The 16,939-nt window shown below is 42.1% G+C and overlaps 2 protein-coding genes across 3 annotated transcripts in view; one reads left to right on the plus strand and one right to left on the minus strand.

The window, feature by feature from the left end:
* The window catches only part of zgc:154058 (Transmembrane protein 150A-like), a 35,132-nt gene extending 29,875 nt beyond the window's left edge, over positions 1-5,257 (plus strand). The window contains exons 7-8 of the mRNA XM_048269560.1: positions 117-294; positions 1,804-5,257. Of these exons, the coding sequence (XP_048125517.1) occupies positions 117-294; positions 1,804-2,051 (426 nt within the window). The 3' untranslated portion in view covers positions 2,052-5,257. The remainder of the gene's footprint in view (positions 1-116; positions 295-1,803) is intronic.
* Positions 5,258-5,580: 323 nt separating this feature from the next.
* On the minus strand, positions 5,581-13,618 carry mat1a (methionine adenosyltransferase I, alpha). 2 transcript variants are annotated; one of them, XM_048269552.1, is made up of 9 exons: positions 13,187-13,616; positions 11,308-11,385; positions 11,022-11,144; positions 10,797-10,909; positions 10,547-10,690; positions 9,090-9,308; positions 8,630-8,812; positions 8,211-8,344; positions 5,581-8,007 (listed from the first exon to the last, which is right to left on the minus strand). In XM_048269552.1, the coding sequence occupies exons 1-9, from the start codon at positions 13,272-13,274 to the stop codon at positions 7,905-7,907; spliced, it is 1,185 nt and encodes a 394-aa protein (XP_048125509.1). In that variant the 5' UTR covers positions 13,275-13,616; the 3' UTR covers positions 5,581-7,904. The 2 variants fall into 2 exon arrangements, with proteins under 2 accessions (XP_048125509.1, XP_048125510.1); XM_048269553.1 differs by lacking the exon at positions 5,581-8,007 and having other exon boundaries at positions 8,207-8,344; positions 13,187-13,618.
* Between the last annotated feature and the right edge of the window lie 3,321 nt (positions 13,619-16,939).

A 16,939-nucleotide genomic window follows, 5' to 3' on the forward strand; every position in this document is an offset into this window, starting at 1 on the left:
TGAACTCCTTTAAATCTCCCCCATTAATATTTCTGTGGTTGTAACTGGAGGACTGTTTGTTTTGGCTAACCTGAGCCTGTCTCCTCTCCTGTCCTCTCCTGTGTGTCTCCTCGCAGGTGGACAACGCTAAGGTCCTGCACTACGTGGGCGCGGGAGTGGCCTTCCCCACCAGCATGCTGTTCGTGTGCCTGCAGTCGGCCCTCACCTACCGACTGGCCAAGACGCAGGCCGAGTACGCCGTGGGACACCTGCGCCTGGCCATGAGCCTGATGGCCTTAATCGCACTCGTGCTCAGTATCCTTCATGTCACCCTGGTCTCACGCTTTACAGCAGAATGAACCCCATGAGCACGCATGTAGAGGATAGGGTCTGTTTGGACATCAGGTGGCCTTGGCAGCCAAATACCCATCAACAACAATTATAACAACAATAGACAGCAGAGGGAAGTGGAAGGGACAGGATAATAATAATAATAATAGTAATAATAATAATACATTTTATTTAAAAAGCGCCTGTCAAGACACCCAAGGTCGCTTCAAAAAAGGAATTTAAAAATACAGATAATTTACAAAATATAGGTACTGATACTGTACTATGCACTTTGAGATTCATATCTACAGTATATTTTCACTGTTCACATTTTTAAGTTTCTAAAGTTACATGAAAATATTACCTCCAGTTGTACTGTATATTAGTGTACTGTATATTACTGTATAATCGTTTTAGATGTCAAAGTACTGAGAGCCAGATGTATGTACATTTGCGAACATAGCGGTATCAGCGTCATGGACACACTGCAGATTGCGAACGCTGTCAGACCCAAGTTTCCGTCGTATTTATCAATCGTTCAATCCTTAGTGTAAACTGCGCCTTTCTCTGCCTTTCTCCACCCATAAACGCAATTTACGAACGTCCACAACTGAATGACAGCGCCTACATAGCAGTTGAATTGAAGTTAACTGATGACAACATTAAAAAAGAATCAAACGTTTAGCGATCATGAAATAATACCATACATGATAAGATGTAAACAAGCAGGGAGATAATGAAGATCAGTAGTTCTACTCAAACTACTTGTGCACATAGGTAGGCTATGGAAGATTGGTCAAATCTAGCAAGTAGGAAAGTTTAAGTGAATGACGTGAAAGTGAAAGTAAGACATTCAAAAGGCCAACGAAAGTTAAGGTTGCTTTTGGTAGTACAAATACTTTCACCACAAAAACTGGTGCTCTAAATAGCGATTCTGTTGTCTTTGAAAGGTTCTCTTATTGACGCATTGAACTGCAATTTGGATTAACACCTGCTTTTACAAGGCGGAAGTATTTAGAGAATAGAATAGGCGATTTCAGGAGGATTCTTTGTACATACCGCGGAATACATAACTAGGCGCTATTTACTCTTCCCCTCCCATCTCTTTACGCTGAACTCCCACTTTCCCCTGGATCCTCCCATGAATGCATATGCATGACATGACAAACGCAATCTGCCACTTTCAGCTCCCACGACAGGCAGTTTGCGCTTTTACATCATTGCGGCCTGTTTGTACATACCTCGCAATGATTTTACACGCACATTGCGAAACAAATACGCCTGAAGTTGGCGCAAAAGCGTTAGTACATCTGGCCCTCAGAGTGCATTACATTGTTTTTATCATGAAATGCCCTACAATGTTGCACAGTCTGAAAGGTTTAATATAGGACTACATCAATGACTTTTATAAGATAAATCAATATATTTTTGTGAATTTCTCTATATCAACACCTGCTTTCCATAGTTGTAGTCCTTAACTCCCCCGTCCTCTAGGTGGCGTGTTCTTCGTTCAAGAGAGCTTTGTGCTCCAGCACGCCTCGGCCATCTTTGAGTGGGTCTTCTGTGTCATCATCATGCTCTTCTACGGCACGTTCGCCTTTGAGTTCGGTGGCATGTCCAGCACCACTATGATGGTCCTGGCGCGGGGCGGGGCACTAGGGCCTGGGGGACGCGAGCACAAGATGGAGCCGCTGGGCGGCCACACCAACGCCCACCAACCAGAGAGCTTGTCCGTGCTGTAGCCGCAGAGACCGAGGCCACCGGGCTGGCCCCCCTCGACCAATCACAGTGAGGCTAGGAGAGGCGTCATTTCCTCGGGGAAGAGAAGGAGGACCAGAGTGGCAGCAGCGGTGGCCGCAGAACACTGGCCATACCTCTCACTGCCCACCTCATCCCTGAGTCATGTCGGAATCTCTTGCCAAAGAACTCTCCAGAACTTTGCACATGACTGAGAGACCAAAGACTCCGATTCCTTTCGCTTTTCGTTTGTTTGTTGTCTGCCCTCTGTCCCTGTGGAGGTGTGGAGACCCAGGCGCAGGACAGCCCCAAGCTCCAGGGGCTGGACATCACCGTCAGAGGCGTCAGACCTGTCAAATGTCTGCAGGCTGCTGGAAGGCTCTGCAGTTGGAAGGGAAATTCATACATTATGCACACATGTACACACACACACACACACACACACACACACACACACACACACAAAGCCAAAACCAACCAAAGGCCTCTGTAGTCTGCTTCTCTTTTCAACATATGCACCCACACACACACAACACACACACACACACACACATATTATATACAATGTACTATTGTGGAGATACATACACACACTAACACACATACACACATGCTTGAAAATAGAAAACCAACTTCACGAGCCCCTCTTGTGCAAACACTGTCAGTCTGACGCCTCCAACCCACAGTGCCATTACCTGAGAAAGACTTTTACTTCTTTTAGTTTGCCTTTTATACTCCATGAGACCCTGCTCTGTCCGACGGACCCCTGCGGCCCGTGGTCAGCGTCCTTAACATACACTTTGGATGCTCCTCTGATCACCTCTCCAAACGAGAGGATATTGTACTGCCATTGTGCCTTAGCATTCCGGACCAAAACCACTGCTCACTCACCTGGGAGGACATTGAGGGGGACAGCTATACGTGTTGACTTGACTGTCGTTTTGCTTTAGTGACACTAAAGCGTTTTATATTTGCTACAGCTGCGTACAAGCTGAAAGAGATGAGTATGTCTAGTCCACATCACGCAAGGCAAGATCAGGCGGACTGCAGATGAACAGAAGCCGAGCTCGTTAAACCACCTCACGGGCGATCATGATCAGTTTGGTTGTTTAAAGGTAGGAGGCGCCCTCAGCGAGACTGTGCCCACTGCCCTCTGTGTTCGAAACTAGCGTCCATCCCCCCCCACACACACACACACGTTTCTCACACTGACCCTCCTGTTTGCCTCTTCCTCTTCAGCAGAGACAACGCTGAGCGTGAGGTAGAGAATTCAAAGGGAGGACTGAGAGAGAATCTGTGTGCCATAAATACAGCTGCCCTCTCTTCAGGGTGCAGAGTGCCCATCCATACGTCTGTGCAAATGAGTATCAGTGCCTTGTAGCACCAGGCTGAGGCCATTAAGTATCTCCTGAGATGTTGTCCCCAGTCCATGATCTGTCTGTTGTGTGTCCTCTGCAGCTATAACAAAAAAGCAATATCAGTTCCCTTTGCCAACAGAACCATGCTGTTCAAACTTTGCCATTTGGAGTGAGTGTTAAGATGGTTTTGTCCCCCAATCACTACGCCTCTGAGTGAGTGTGAGTGTTTAATCCTACCAACTAGAGTTCCAGAAAATAGAGGCAGTGGATGTTTTTTTTAATATATACAGAAAAAAAGGGGAGTGTTCGCCCCCTTGTGGCCAGTTTTATTTATGCAAGGACCTTCAACTGTTGCGTGTTCACAGAGTTATTTGATTAAAAAGAAAAAGAAAAAACAGTGCAGCAGGCTGCACCTTTTCCCTCAACCCTTACCCACCCAGTCCCTGCCCCTTAGGTGAGACAAATCAGGATGTGACATATCCCTCTTGCAGTATTGCCATGATATCTCTTTTATAAAGTGACCTCTTCAAATGCGACCTCTTTCTATAACCTCACAGAAGATAGAAAAGAGAAGAAGGAATATGTCATTCTGACCCCCATGGCTCCAGCGCAGACAAAAGACGATCAATTCTGGCCGCAGTGAATCGACGGGACCTTTGTGTCCCTGTGACAATGTCTCCCCAGTGGGCACCATTAGCCATCAGACTCGGCGACTAACTCGCTCGCGGGGCCCGGATCTGCGTTGGCTCTGTGTTAGAATCATGCGGCAGCGAGGAGAGCCCTGCCATACACATCTGTCTGTCTGTCTGCCTCTACTCTCTGTATCTCGTCTCAGTGTCGTTACTCACGTTTGTTTATCCAATGCTGGCCAGTTACTATTTCTATTCTCAGGAAATGACATCACCAGCTTTCCATTAATCCGTTGAAAGACTTCATATACGACATTTCAAAATAATATATATAATATATATATATATATATTTTTTGTATTGTAATGGAATATAGGTGTGATTGACTGGTGGAAATTGGATGCCTATTGAACAGCTTCTGTGTGGTGGCCTTTTGGTGCTGTAAAAACAGTGAGAGATATTGGGTTGAATGGATATTTGGAATGTAGCTCTTGATACGTGCCAGTTATTAATCCAACAGGGCTTCTGTAAAATTAAGGATGCTGGTGTTTGTTCACCAAAGAGATCCTGTCGTATTCTCTCTGTCTCGTAGTTCAGAAATATCTCTTCTTGTTTTTTTCTGTGGTGTCTGTTTTTTGTTTGTTCGGATAGTAAGTATTATTGTCTGTGTTTACCGGCTGACTGACCAGTGTTGTTGCCTAAGTCCCTAGCTGCTCTTCGCATTCCTTTGCAGAAAGCAATTGATTGACACTGTATTTTCTAATCAGTGACAGCGTCCACTCATAACATCTCCAATGACCTTTGGTCGTGCGATGCCACTGTGTGCAGTTGGACTGTCAAAGCAAAGGCATTTCACACAGTAAAAACTCAATCCAGTTCAACCGAGTTCACCTCCCAGAAATCACTAACTCCACCCTCTCTCTCTCTCTCTCTCTCCATTCCATCTTGGTTAAATGGTTTCAAATATAATTGTACCTTGTATCTGACGTTTGGATTATGATCACGGAGGGTCGAAAGTCTATCAGCGGAACACTCTGTCCCCCCGACCTGCACCAGCCTAAGTCAACATATGGTAATGGATGACCATCAAGTGCCTTTAGTTGTTGTTATTGTCAAACCAAAGAGAGACCCAGGAGTACAGAGCTAGGAGTCTGGTTTTCAGTTTACTGTTTGTATATTTGCCTTAATTTTGTTCAGATAATAAAATTGTTGCTCGCATTCGCACCACCGGTGTTTCTTTCTTTGTACTCAGGCCTTTCAGCTTTAGCTTGACTATTAGTTATCATTTATTTGTCCTATTAGTTATCATTTATTTGTCCTATTTTTAATCTTATCCTTATACTTTTGAGATGCACTATGCTTCAATATGTCTATGACTCATGCATAGTGTGTTATTTATTTTTAGGTTTTTATCAAGGTGTAATTGAAACCCAAATATGTTGTATTGGGTTAAGGCAAGATATTATATGTGTAAAGAATCAATTTAATGTTGTAAAGAAATGAGAGACAAAGGAGTAGATGTTACAGATGAAATGAAACTTTCCGGGTTGTTTTTAAAATTGTAATTGGTTCAAAATTATTTACATAGTAAAGCTACTTTATGAATCGTTAAGACTGAGAGTGCATTCTCAAACAATGAGGACAGTGATAAGACAGAGAAAGACTTGCGACTGCACCACAGCAGAAAGCTAAAACAAAAGTAATTCAATCATGACATCCCAAGTGTTGTTCATGGCTCTGTCATCATGTCAAGAGAGGTTCCTGATGATACACACACACACACATGTACTCACCCACATACACAAACACATACGCCTACACACACTTTGAGGTGATTGCTGGGCTGTGGACCACAGTGCAATAATGATCACTGCAGAAAATATTAGATATCAATATGTATCAAATATATATTTTGAGAATATATTGCATTCCAACATATTCCTTTTCCATGTAACCAGAACACTGTCTGTACATGTAAACTAGCAATCTTGCATATTTTTATGTTGAGAGAATGAATAGGGTGGATATAATGTTGCCTTCGTAACACCAAAAAAAGGTTACGATTACATTTAAGACCATAATTAACATATTATATGTTGATTCAGACGGAACAGAGAAAGTATGCTCTCTAGTACATGGATTAGGAAACATTCAAAAACACTTCAAGGCACAGTTAGCGATTCTAGTCCCGTGATACATTTTTTGTCAAATTCATTAAATTGACTTTGTGCTCAAAAAAGACCTGGCTCTGTAGATAGGAAAAAAGCATAGTGGCTCAGACTGATCCATAAAAAAATCTAATCAACACGGTGCTTTACGAGCATGGAAGGGAGGGGTCTAATTTAATTGGCTGTTGAGCTCAAGTATCAACCTTTGGTGAAACTGAATCGAGGACTGCACCTTTAATTCTTGTAAAACAAAAACAGATGTTCAAAAAAGCGCCATGCTTTGAACAGTAAAGCCACTGATCATTCACAAAAACCATGCTTATTTTAAACTTTATGATTTGCAAGAAGCGAGGCTTATATGACAAGTTATTGCTTCAGTCATAACTAGAAATCCGTGAGGATATTGCAATGAGAAGCTTTTTAAGTTATTTGCACAGGCTGCAGCAAATTATTTACACTTTGTTGTGAGCAGGAATGGCACAACTGGATCATGGTGCTCCTTGGTCAATCTGAGAGGTGTAAAAGCTATAGATGTATATTGTTGTTGCTATTATTATTATTATTATTATTATTATTATTATTATTTTTTTATTATTATTATGAGTACTAACTGATAATAATCAGTGGAACAATCTGACTCAGTGTCTCAATGTGTTTTGTGCGTGTGGGAAATGCTTGTTTCACAGTAGACTGTTTGAGAAAAGAGAAGGACAACAAAATTACTCGAATCTTCAAAAAAAGAAAACACTGACCTTGAAAAGACAATGACCTGAATTGACCCTTTGAGGCATTGATTTGTTTGTTTCTGGGCCGGTCAGGTCAGTTATCAGCATTGGTTAAAGGTTCACTATGACTATTGCTACTTGACCCTTTCCCTGAACTCACAATGGCATGTTGTAACAAGATCATGTCTGTTTACACACCGCTACACCTATCATACACTCATCATACACTCATCATTCTATTATTTCAGTTTGTAGTACATTTAAGTAGTACTACATCTTGACTTTTTATCATACATGGCTTGAGTTAAGCATTAGCATAGCCCACTAGCTTTTGGAGTCCTAAACCTTTCTAAAAATAAAGCATCATTCCATGGCCAGTGCTACCATATCAATAGGCTGTAAACAGCCTATTCCCTATCCCCTGAAACAATATTGTGGTAGAAGGAAATTTTGTTTTGCTGATCTGCCTTTAGGCAGTTTGACTACATGACTACAACACAGCCTAGCAAAAAAACAAATTCCATCGGCATTGGTCATGTGGCTATTAAACAATCCATCTACCTATTTATATACCTATCAATGGATCTGGTTGACAGGGACATAGAAAGGTGGCTAATGGTTTGAGGTTTTAGTTGCAGTGTTGATTTAAGATACTGTTCATGCACACACTGTTCATGCACACAATTGCAGGTGTGGCATGTTTGGTGATTTGGTTGGAACCTTCTATCCTCAGAAGAAGGACATGTTTGAGAGCAACTGTATTTCAAAAACAAAATGGTAAGATATCTTTTGTTGAATATGATTTTGAAAATAAAATAAAAACATTTTCCTCACTCTCCTCTATGACTGGTGGAAGGGTGTTGAGTGTCAAAGAAATGGGGAGAGACATCAAGAAGAAAAAAAAAAAAATAAGTCCTCTCAATTGTCCTTTTTCCTCTGTGACAAGTCATGTTTTGTGTTAGCCAAGGAAATGCCTCTCTAGAACTTCAGGGGTTTGGGAACCTCCCAGGAGAACTCGCTCCTGCCAAAATGGCCGTAGCAGGCAGTGTTCTGGTAGATCGGCCTCTTCAGATTCAAGTCCCTGTCAACACAACAGCACATAAGAACATGAGCCAAGGATGAGTGCATCCACTTTGAGTTGTTAAGTCAGTAAGTTCAAAACTCATAACATATTGTGAAAACATACTAAATGGATCTGTATCACATCCAGCATATACATAGTCAAAGATGTCATCAATAACAAAAACAGTTTTGTTTTTGTTTGTTTTTTTGTATGAAACCTACCGGACAATTACACCTGGCCGAAGGTCAAAGTTCTTGTTGACAATTTTGAGGAGCTCTTGCTCACTCCTCTGTGAGGAGCCATAAGTGAACACAGAGATTGAGAGAGGATGGGCCACTCCAATGGCGTAGGACACCTGAGATGATAATGATGAGCTTATTAATAGTGTAGTTTGTGATTTAGCAACACAATATAAATAATTTAAGCAACTATTCTACCTATCAAAGTAGTTATGGTTTGCATTTTGATAAATCTGTTAAAAAATATGTGGTAACATTACAATGCAAAGCCCTCTTGTAGGGTTCTATTGTCATTGTCACTATTTGTCAACGTAATGAATAGATGTGGATTTCATATGTGTTAGCATGTCTGCAATTTACTAAAACTTTAATAAATGCATTGGTTAAAAACGTCAATTCACCTGCACCAGCACCCGTTTGCATAGTTTGGCTTTGACCAAGGATTTGGCCACCCATCGAGCGGCATAGGCAGCAGAGCGGTCCACCTTGGAGAAGTCTTTCCCAGAGAAAGCTCCCCCGCCATGGGCACCCCATCCACCATATGTGTCCACAATGATCTTCCTCCCAGTCACACCGGCGTCGCCCTGTGGGAGCCAGCAAGCGCACCGCATGAGAGTAGAACTGTAGACAAAGCTGAGTTGATACAAGGCAGTCGCGTTTTGATGTAGCGTAAACGTTTTCTGGCACGTTTTGACCACAATGTTTTATTAATGTTGTTGTAAGAGATTTCAGACCTGGCTTCAGCTTTTCTCCTAAAGTCTTTCATTTTTGCTCAGTCGGCCAGGCCAAACTATCACCGGCCAACATAATCAACTACAGATCTCATGCTCGAGCTGCAGAGGATAGAGGGTAATAACTCACCTGTGGACCTCCGATCACGAATCGACCACTGGGCTGCAGATGGTAGATTGTCTTATCGTCCAGGTACTTGGCGGGCACCACAGCCTTGATGACCTTCTCCTTCAGGATCGCCTTCTGGTCCTCCAGTGAGATGTGGTCGTCGTGCTGCACAGAGATGACCACTGTGTGGACGCGTTGAGGGATGACAGCTCCCTTTTCCTGTTTGTAGTGGACTGTCACCTGAAGAAACATAGAGAGAACAGATCATTTTATCAACAGCACTCAACACTTACCCTTCACACCTCAACACTTTACAAAAGCCAAAAGGAGAGCTGTAAAGCCAAAATCTCTATTACACTCAATAGCTCAACAGTATTACACTGTACATTTTGCAGTAAAAAAGTATGTATTTGTAAAATGCAGTGTTTGAGGTCAAATTAAATAGGTAAATATTTAATTGCTAAAGAATGCATATTTTACAGGCCTAAAAGATTCTGCTATGGGGTAGGAAGGGGATCCTACAGATATTTGATCATGCCCCTTTATACACATCTAGGAAGACTATATCCCTTAACAATCTGGGAAGTTTGGTAATGAGGAATGGTAGTGAGGAAACACTGGAGAGTAGGGCTGCCCAATTAATCGATTTGTTTTAATAAAAATCACAGTTTGAACTCATGCAATTAGCTAATCGCAAAGGCTGCAATTAATCGTGCGGACCCTACGCACACAGATCATTATGATATTCCCAGGCCAGGTTAGGAGAATTATGAGATGCCTAATGTCAAAGTGGCAAATATAATATGGACATCATGCTGTTTTTGTTCCTACTTCGGGACACACCACATACCAAATAGAATGTGTGTGCAGGAGAACCTGAGAGGATTTCTGCCTATCCCATGGCATCCTGCTATCTGGAGAATGCCAGAAACTCTAAAATAGCTCAGCAGTCTCAACTTTCAGACTGGACACTTAGAATGAATCCCTGGTATTTACCAGGGCAGAGAATGAACTGTGTAGGATACTACAATGTTGTTTCCCATGGGTAGATCCAGGGAAAGGTGAATATGAAACACCCAGTACTCCTACACTGATTACACACTTGCACAATGCATAACTTTGTTTAAGCCAGCCAGGGCAAGGAAAACACAAACCTGTGGAGCAATCTGATCCTACAGTAAACAAAAGACTACCCTTAATTTCTACAGTAGTTCCACCCTTAATATTTCAGGTATTTTATTAATTGAGTAATGAAAATGAATGATTAGTCAGAACAGAAGTATTTGTGACAAAATGTCTAGAATGTTCTGAATGATAACTTTGAGAAATGTCGTTAGAGAGAAATTAGGAGGATATAGTTCCCCTCAGAGTTCTGCAAATCAGTATTTCACTGAAGAGAAAAAAAAAACAGCATGACAATTGTTGATGTGAAAGTGCCTGTTGTGTTGTGGGAGAATTTTGAGCGTTAAAAAAAGCACCTGGGTCTTAGAGTCGGGACGAAGCCAGGGAATAGTGCCATTACGTCTGAGCTCAGCCATCTTAGAGTTGAGTTTGTGGGCGAGGACGATGGTCAGGGGCATGCACTCCTCAGTCTCATCTGTGGCATAGCCGAACATCAATCCCTGCAGGACAAGAGTTTAGACCTCACAAAATCTTCCTTCGTTCATCTTATATTGTGGCAATTAAAAATCTGCATCTCTATCCATCACTAGAGGTAGAGGATATTACCTGGTCGCCTGCCCCCATGTCCTCTTCCAGCCGGTCGATATGGACACCTTGTGCGATATCAGGAGACTGCTGCTCAAGAGCCACCAACACATTGCAGGTCTTGTAGTCAAACCCTAGACATGGGAGGAGAGGGGGTGAGAGGGATGAGAAGACAGGAGATAACACCACATCAGTCCAGAAAATGTTCGCGTGTTGTAAAAAAATGCTCAACAACCCTTGACTTACCTTTATCGGAGTTGTCATAACCAATCTGTTTGATGGCATCTCTCACAACCTTCTGGTAGTCGACGTTAGCACGAGATGTTATCTCACCGCAAAGAAGCACCATGCCAGTCTTACACACGGTCTCTATAGCGACAGCAGGGGATACCATTACCACACATGGGCAGAATGGTTTAGGTTTCAGAAACATTTTGACAGTAACTATTTGGCAGTATTACGGATTGATACCCTCACAGAATAGAAGCTTTCATTCATGCTCTCTCTCTCCTTGTTCACGTTACAAACGTACCACAGGCCACCTTGGCATCTGGGTCCTGCTTCAGGTGAGCATCAAGGACGGCATCACTGATCTGATCACAGATCTTGTCTGAGGAAAAAGAGAAAGAGTGTTTTAGGACAGCACCCTTGGAGCACACGTCTGAAAGATAATACACTCAAAAGAATATTCCTTATATCATACATTCATAAACTCATAAAACATAAACCATAAATGTAAATAAAAATGTATTCATAAATTCATCATTCATAAACTCATAAATTGTAATATTTCAACTGAAATATATGTCATACAGAATAGATAAACATGTGACCATGCAATAATTCTGGAAGCTCATAAGCTTTTTTAAAAGCCTCTTTTAAAAGCCCTCTTGGGGCTCAGTTTCTTTCATGGTATATGTGATGTTTCAGTGTGCATATTAGGGCATAGTGGAGAAACAAAGTCAGACTATGCCTCTTCTCCCCTATTGTTCTCTCTCTTTCTCTCTCTCACTCTCTCCCTCCCTCCCTCTCTCTCTCTCTCTTTCTCTCTCTCTGCGTTACCTGACAGCTGAAGCAACAGGCTGCACAAGTTGCATCAGAAACAGCAACACTGATGATCTATGCAAAGTTATTTTGGGTCACTTTTAAGACTTCATGACGAAAATCAATTCAAGCAATTTGTCAAACCTATGCCACCTTTTTGCAACACAATCATGTGTCTGTGTGGATTTTCCACAGGTCACTACTTAACGTAGCTGTCTATTTTGAAGTGCTCTGCATTTTGTAATCCTTTCCTGACTCTGTCCTTGTACCGTAAGCACACACAGGCTGATAAGGAAGGGTGAGGTCTGGCAGGTTCCCACACCACATAGCAGAATAGCAACAGCATGCATGTATGAAATATTGATTCTTCAACAGAGAAATTGTCTTAGTACACCAAAATACAAAAAATAGCTCTATACGTGTTTTGACTTGAAGTTGTGTTAATGTAATGAATATTTTTTTACATAGTAAAAGAGTGCTAGCAACTGTGTTTTGTGATGCAGGAAGATCCGGAATGTGCACGTGTTTTGGAGTGGTTTGCAGCACTAATAAAACATCCTGTAAACACCCTACCCACTTGGAGTAACTGCACACCAACTTACATGCCATCTGCCCCTTGTGTCTCAGAGAGCGGGGGGTGGATTAGGGTTCTGCATGACACCTCAAAAGATACCAGGGAGGGAGGGAAAGCCGTGAATGGAATACCAGTTCCCTGACATACTGACTGTGTTCTACCACGCTAGCCTGCTAACCTGCTAACCTAGAGTGAAGTCAGACCAGAGGACATCTGCACAGCAGCTGCTTGGGACTCAATACCATCTGATGCATCTCATCTCAAGGCTTTGCCAGCTCTGCAATCTGTGGGTCATACTTGAGACATTTCTGGCATGTGACTGCATTCACCAGTGACCAACTTAAGTCATATCTGTGGCTGCACTCTAAAACTTCTAAAACAGTGAATCAAAGTACTCCCAAACACCTTTCTTACTATGTCTCCACACACTTCAGAAGCAACTCTATCTCCATTGTTGTGTGCACAACACTATAATACCCCAGATAGCAGAACAGAACAAATGAAAAAGATTTTAGACCAATAGTGGCAAAATATTGGGCCATTTGTCTGCAACCAGCCAGCGGACCACCAGAGAACAGATAACCAAAACACCAGCGGACCCCTAGATCTGCCCCCAGTGGGCTGACAGTGGTCCGCCAGCCTCTTGCTATCTGGGACCAAGCATGCGCTTTAAAACGTCTGATGTTGCCAGACTTTGTGCTGTTTGGAGGGAAGACCCCACTCAGCTGGACAGAAAGAGACAGAGGCCAGGGTAAGCAGGTCAAGAGATGCTCAAAGTGCTGTGTGGACTCACCTGGATGTCCTTCGCCCACCGACTCGGATGTGAACATGAAAGACCCGTCGTCAATCATGTCAATCTGTCCACCCTTGGAGTTACTCATTGTGCTTGCAGACAGTTGGGGTTAGCCTTTTATGTTGTTGTTGTTTTTTTCCCCTGCTTGTTGTTTCTTTGACGATGAAGTGGTGATTCCAAAAAGGAAAAGCCGAGCTCTTTATATATTCCCTCAACCTGTTCAGTGGAACCCTCAGAGGAGGAGATAATAAGTGAAAGAGAGAGAGGGGGAGAGACAGAGAGGGAGAGAAGGAGAGAGAGAGAAAGAGAGAGAGAGTGCAGCAACCAGAGACAGAGAGAGAGAGAGGGCTGTGTAGCTCTGCAGCTGGAACACTGATGACTCCTCAGAAGTGCAGGGATCTATCTAAACAGGCTCCTATATATGGCAATGAGAAAACACTCACTCATGCACACACACATATGCACACACAAATACACAAGCAAGTCATGTGAACAAATGGGGCAGACCATTCCAGAGGTGTGGGAGGGGTGGGGTATTTGAGGGGAGGGCATTCAAAACTTTCCGGAAAACTATGTTAACCCTTTACTCTCTACTTTGCGCACTCTATCTTCACTTGCCAAGATTAGTTGACAGCATCTCTCTCTCTGTATGTGTTGGTGTTGGTGTGAGAGAGAGAAACAGAGAGAGAGACAGAGAGAACGAGAGAGAGGGTGGGTTGTTTGACCTCAGACATTCCAATAGTGACTTTTTTAGTTAATGTACCTGTTGATCTACACAGTTACACAAAATGAACACGCACACACACACGCACACACACACACACACATACACACACATACACACACAAAGTCTTGCATGCATCACGCAGAGTTGTATTGTAGAAATCCACTTTCTGGAGATGGGGGTCCGGCCCGTGGAACGTCCCACAACTCGTTTCATGTTTCTCTCCGACGCAAAACAATATAGCATCAGTGGCCACATTGGCTGTGCCATAGCAGCTTATGGGAGCTCAGAGTGGGTTATTGAAATTTTTGAAGACCGGGGATGAATGGGAGACAGACTGTCGAGGATTGTGTGTGTGTGTGTGTGTGTGTGTGTGTGTGTGTGTGTGTGTGTGTGTGTGTGTGTGTGTGTGTGTGTGTGTGGTGGAGAGAGTGCCCTTCTTTGTATCTCAAAGGAGTCTTAGGAAATTCGAGGAAAGCTGATGTGAGATATAAGGGGGAGTGGAGCCTGCTGATTCCGACCTGATTGGTGGAGCCTTTCTCAGCATTTCTCCCTTACCCCTTCAGATGGGAGTAAAATGGGCAGGCTCGACAAATTAGAAATTATGTTTGTGTTGTTCAATCAGTTGCATAATTTGTTTGTTTTTCCGATGGCAAGCCTTAAAAAAAAAATATTGTAATTCAGAAACCTCCATGGTCCATAGGCATCCATTGATTCGTCACAAATGCCTGGAAACAAATGTAAACATGCGTGTGCACACTCAAGCCTACACATGCATTAACTGGCCAAACCAAACATTATCCATGCGTGGCATATCACACTGGTGTTTGGTGTGTTCATAACTAGGGAGCAATTGACTACAGGCGTCATTGACTCTCACTGGAATACAAAATGATGACTAAGCAATGGGCCAGTAGTACAGATTGGACCCGTTATGTACTAATGTAAACACACATGACTTCATATCACGTCCCAACTAAAGTGTACACACAGATTTGTATTTGGCATTTCCAAACATGTCTGTACCTCCATCTAGTCTGTGATTGGGCGTTAAAAACTATTCATAACAACAGAGATCATACACTGATTTTGGAAGAGAGGCACATATATATTGGAGCTTTTCGCCATCTGGATCCTGTTACCAAAGAAGTTGATATGCATCCAACAGAAAGAGGAGAATTTTAACAAGACCACGGCAGTGAGTGAAATGCCTCTGCTTCTGTTTTTCAGATCTGAAGTCTTATGTTACATTTGAATGTGAAATTTGAGAGAGATTGTCTGTGAGATCATGTTGGCAAACAACACTATTTGTGTGGTGATACATAACACACATAGGGTATTAGGCCACAGAAGATAGTATTCTGGGATTACCAAAACAGACGTGTGTGTGTATGTGTGTGTGTGTGTGTGTGTGTGTGTGTGTGTGTGTGTGTGTGTCTGTGTCTGTGTGTGTGTGTGTCCTAGATCATGATTCATGAACAACCCATATTTGCATTGTCATGAACAACTGCATAGAAAAATGTGCTGCTTGTGAAATGGTATCCTGATCCTGACAGTCAGTCGTTAGCCCTCAGCACAAAACCAGTGTTGTCCAGAATTAGGTTCAATGCCACGCTGTAACCTCACAGGCAGCTCACTGACCCCTGGAGGCAACACCTCTGTTTGAATTGGCATTTCCTACTCTGGAACCACACAGAGGGGGAAAAAAACTGGTCTCAACACTTGAAAGGAGTTTAAAACATGACCAAGAGTAACGAGCGGGTGGATCTCTGGCCCACCTATTCTCCAGGTTAATGAGTGATGGAGTGGCAGCTTTTCTGACGCAGATGTGATTGTGCTGGTTGGTTCAGAAAGCACTACGCTCTCAGGCCAATATCTCTCCAGTGTGTATCAATGGAATAAATCAAATATTCAAAAAATGTCAAATATACATTGTTTCCTCTCAAAAACTTGCCAAATATTCAAAAGAATGTCCAGTAAAATTGTTTTTGGGATACATTATTATTATGTCTTTAGTACATTGGCCTCAAAGTGTCATAAAATGATAAAGCATTATCAACAAGTGATGTTCAAATCAGTCTGTGTTTTTCACTGGGTCACACATGTACATTAAAACACACACACAAAAATGCATGTGTGAGCTCTCTCTGACACACACACATCTACACAGTCTAGGTCTATATTAAGCACATTTACATTGAGAAATCTGAACAAATAAATTACCTTGCAAACATAACTTTAACCAATGTGCTTGCTATGTAAATGGACATCCACAGTCAGCAGTAAAATTAACCAGACATTATTATTTTTGTGTAGTTTTGGGATAGGTAGATATATGATATTATCAGCCATTCTTACATATATATATATCTCCAGGATGCTACCATATTTTTCCTGGTAAATATGTACATATATATATATATATATATATATATATATATATATATATATATATATATATATATATATATATATATATATATATATATATATATATATATATATATATATATAAACAAAAGGAAAAAATATGAGGACTTCCTAAAGCATCCTGATCTTCAGCCTGAGATGAAGTTGTCCCAAACTTGACTAAACCAGACGTAACAAATATGGAGCGCGATAGGTGAGAAAAACTAACATAAACACCTACTCCCCACATACACACACTCTCTCTCTCCCCTCTGTCTCTCTACAGGTCAAGGCCAGCTTACCTGAGCGGTCTCTGTAATATGGGCCTGATTACAAACCAGTCACTTCCAGAACCCGGCTGTAATAGATTAAATGGGATTTGAACTGTCATGGCTTTTGTTATGAGATTAAATGATTCACCAAAGCATGTTGAGAATGGCAAAAATGAATGAGCACTTTTTTATTTATGAAGTTAAAATGATTGTATTTATTTATTTATTTTATTGTAATCTAAATAGAAATCTAAAAATAGGCATAAAAGATGAACTGGATGAATGTCGCTGCTGGCCTCCCATGGAGTACTGCTGGCACAAAAGTGGGGTGTGGGTGTATGTGGCCCA

This window comes from Alosa alosa, chromosome 18 (assembly GCF_017589495.1).
Source record: "Alosa alosa isolate M-15738 ecotype Scorff River chromosome 18, AALO_Geno_1.1, whole genome shotgun sequence".
NCBI lineage: Eukaryota > Metazoa > Chordata > Actinopteri > Clupeiformes > Clupeidae > Alosa > Alosa alosa.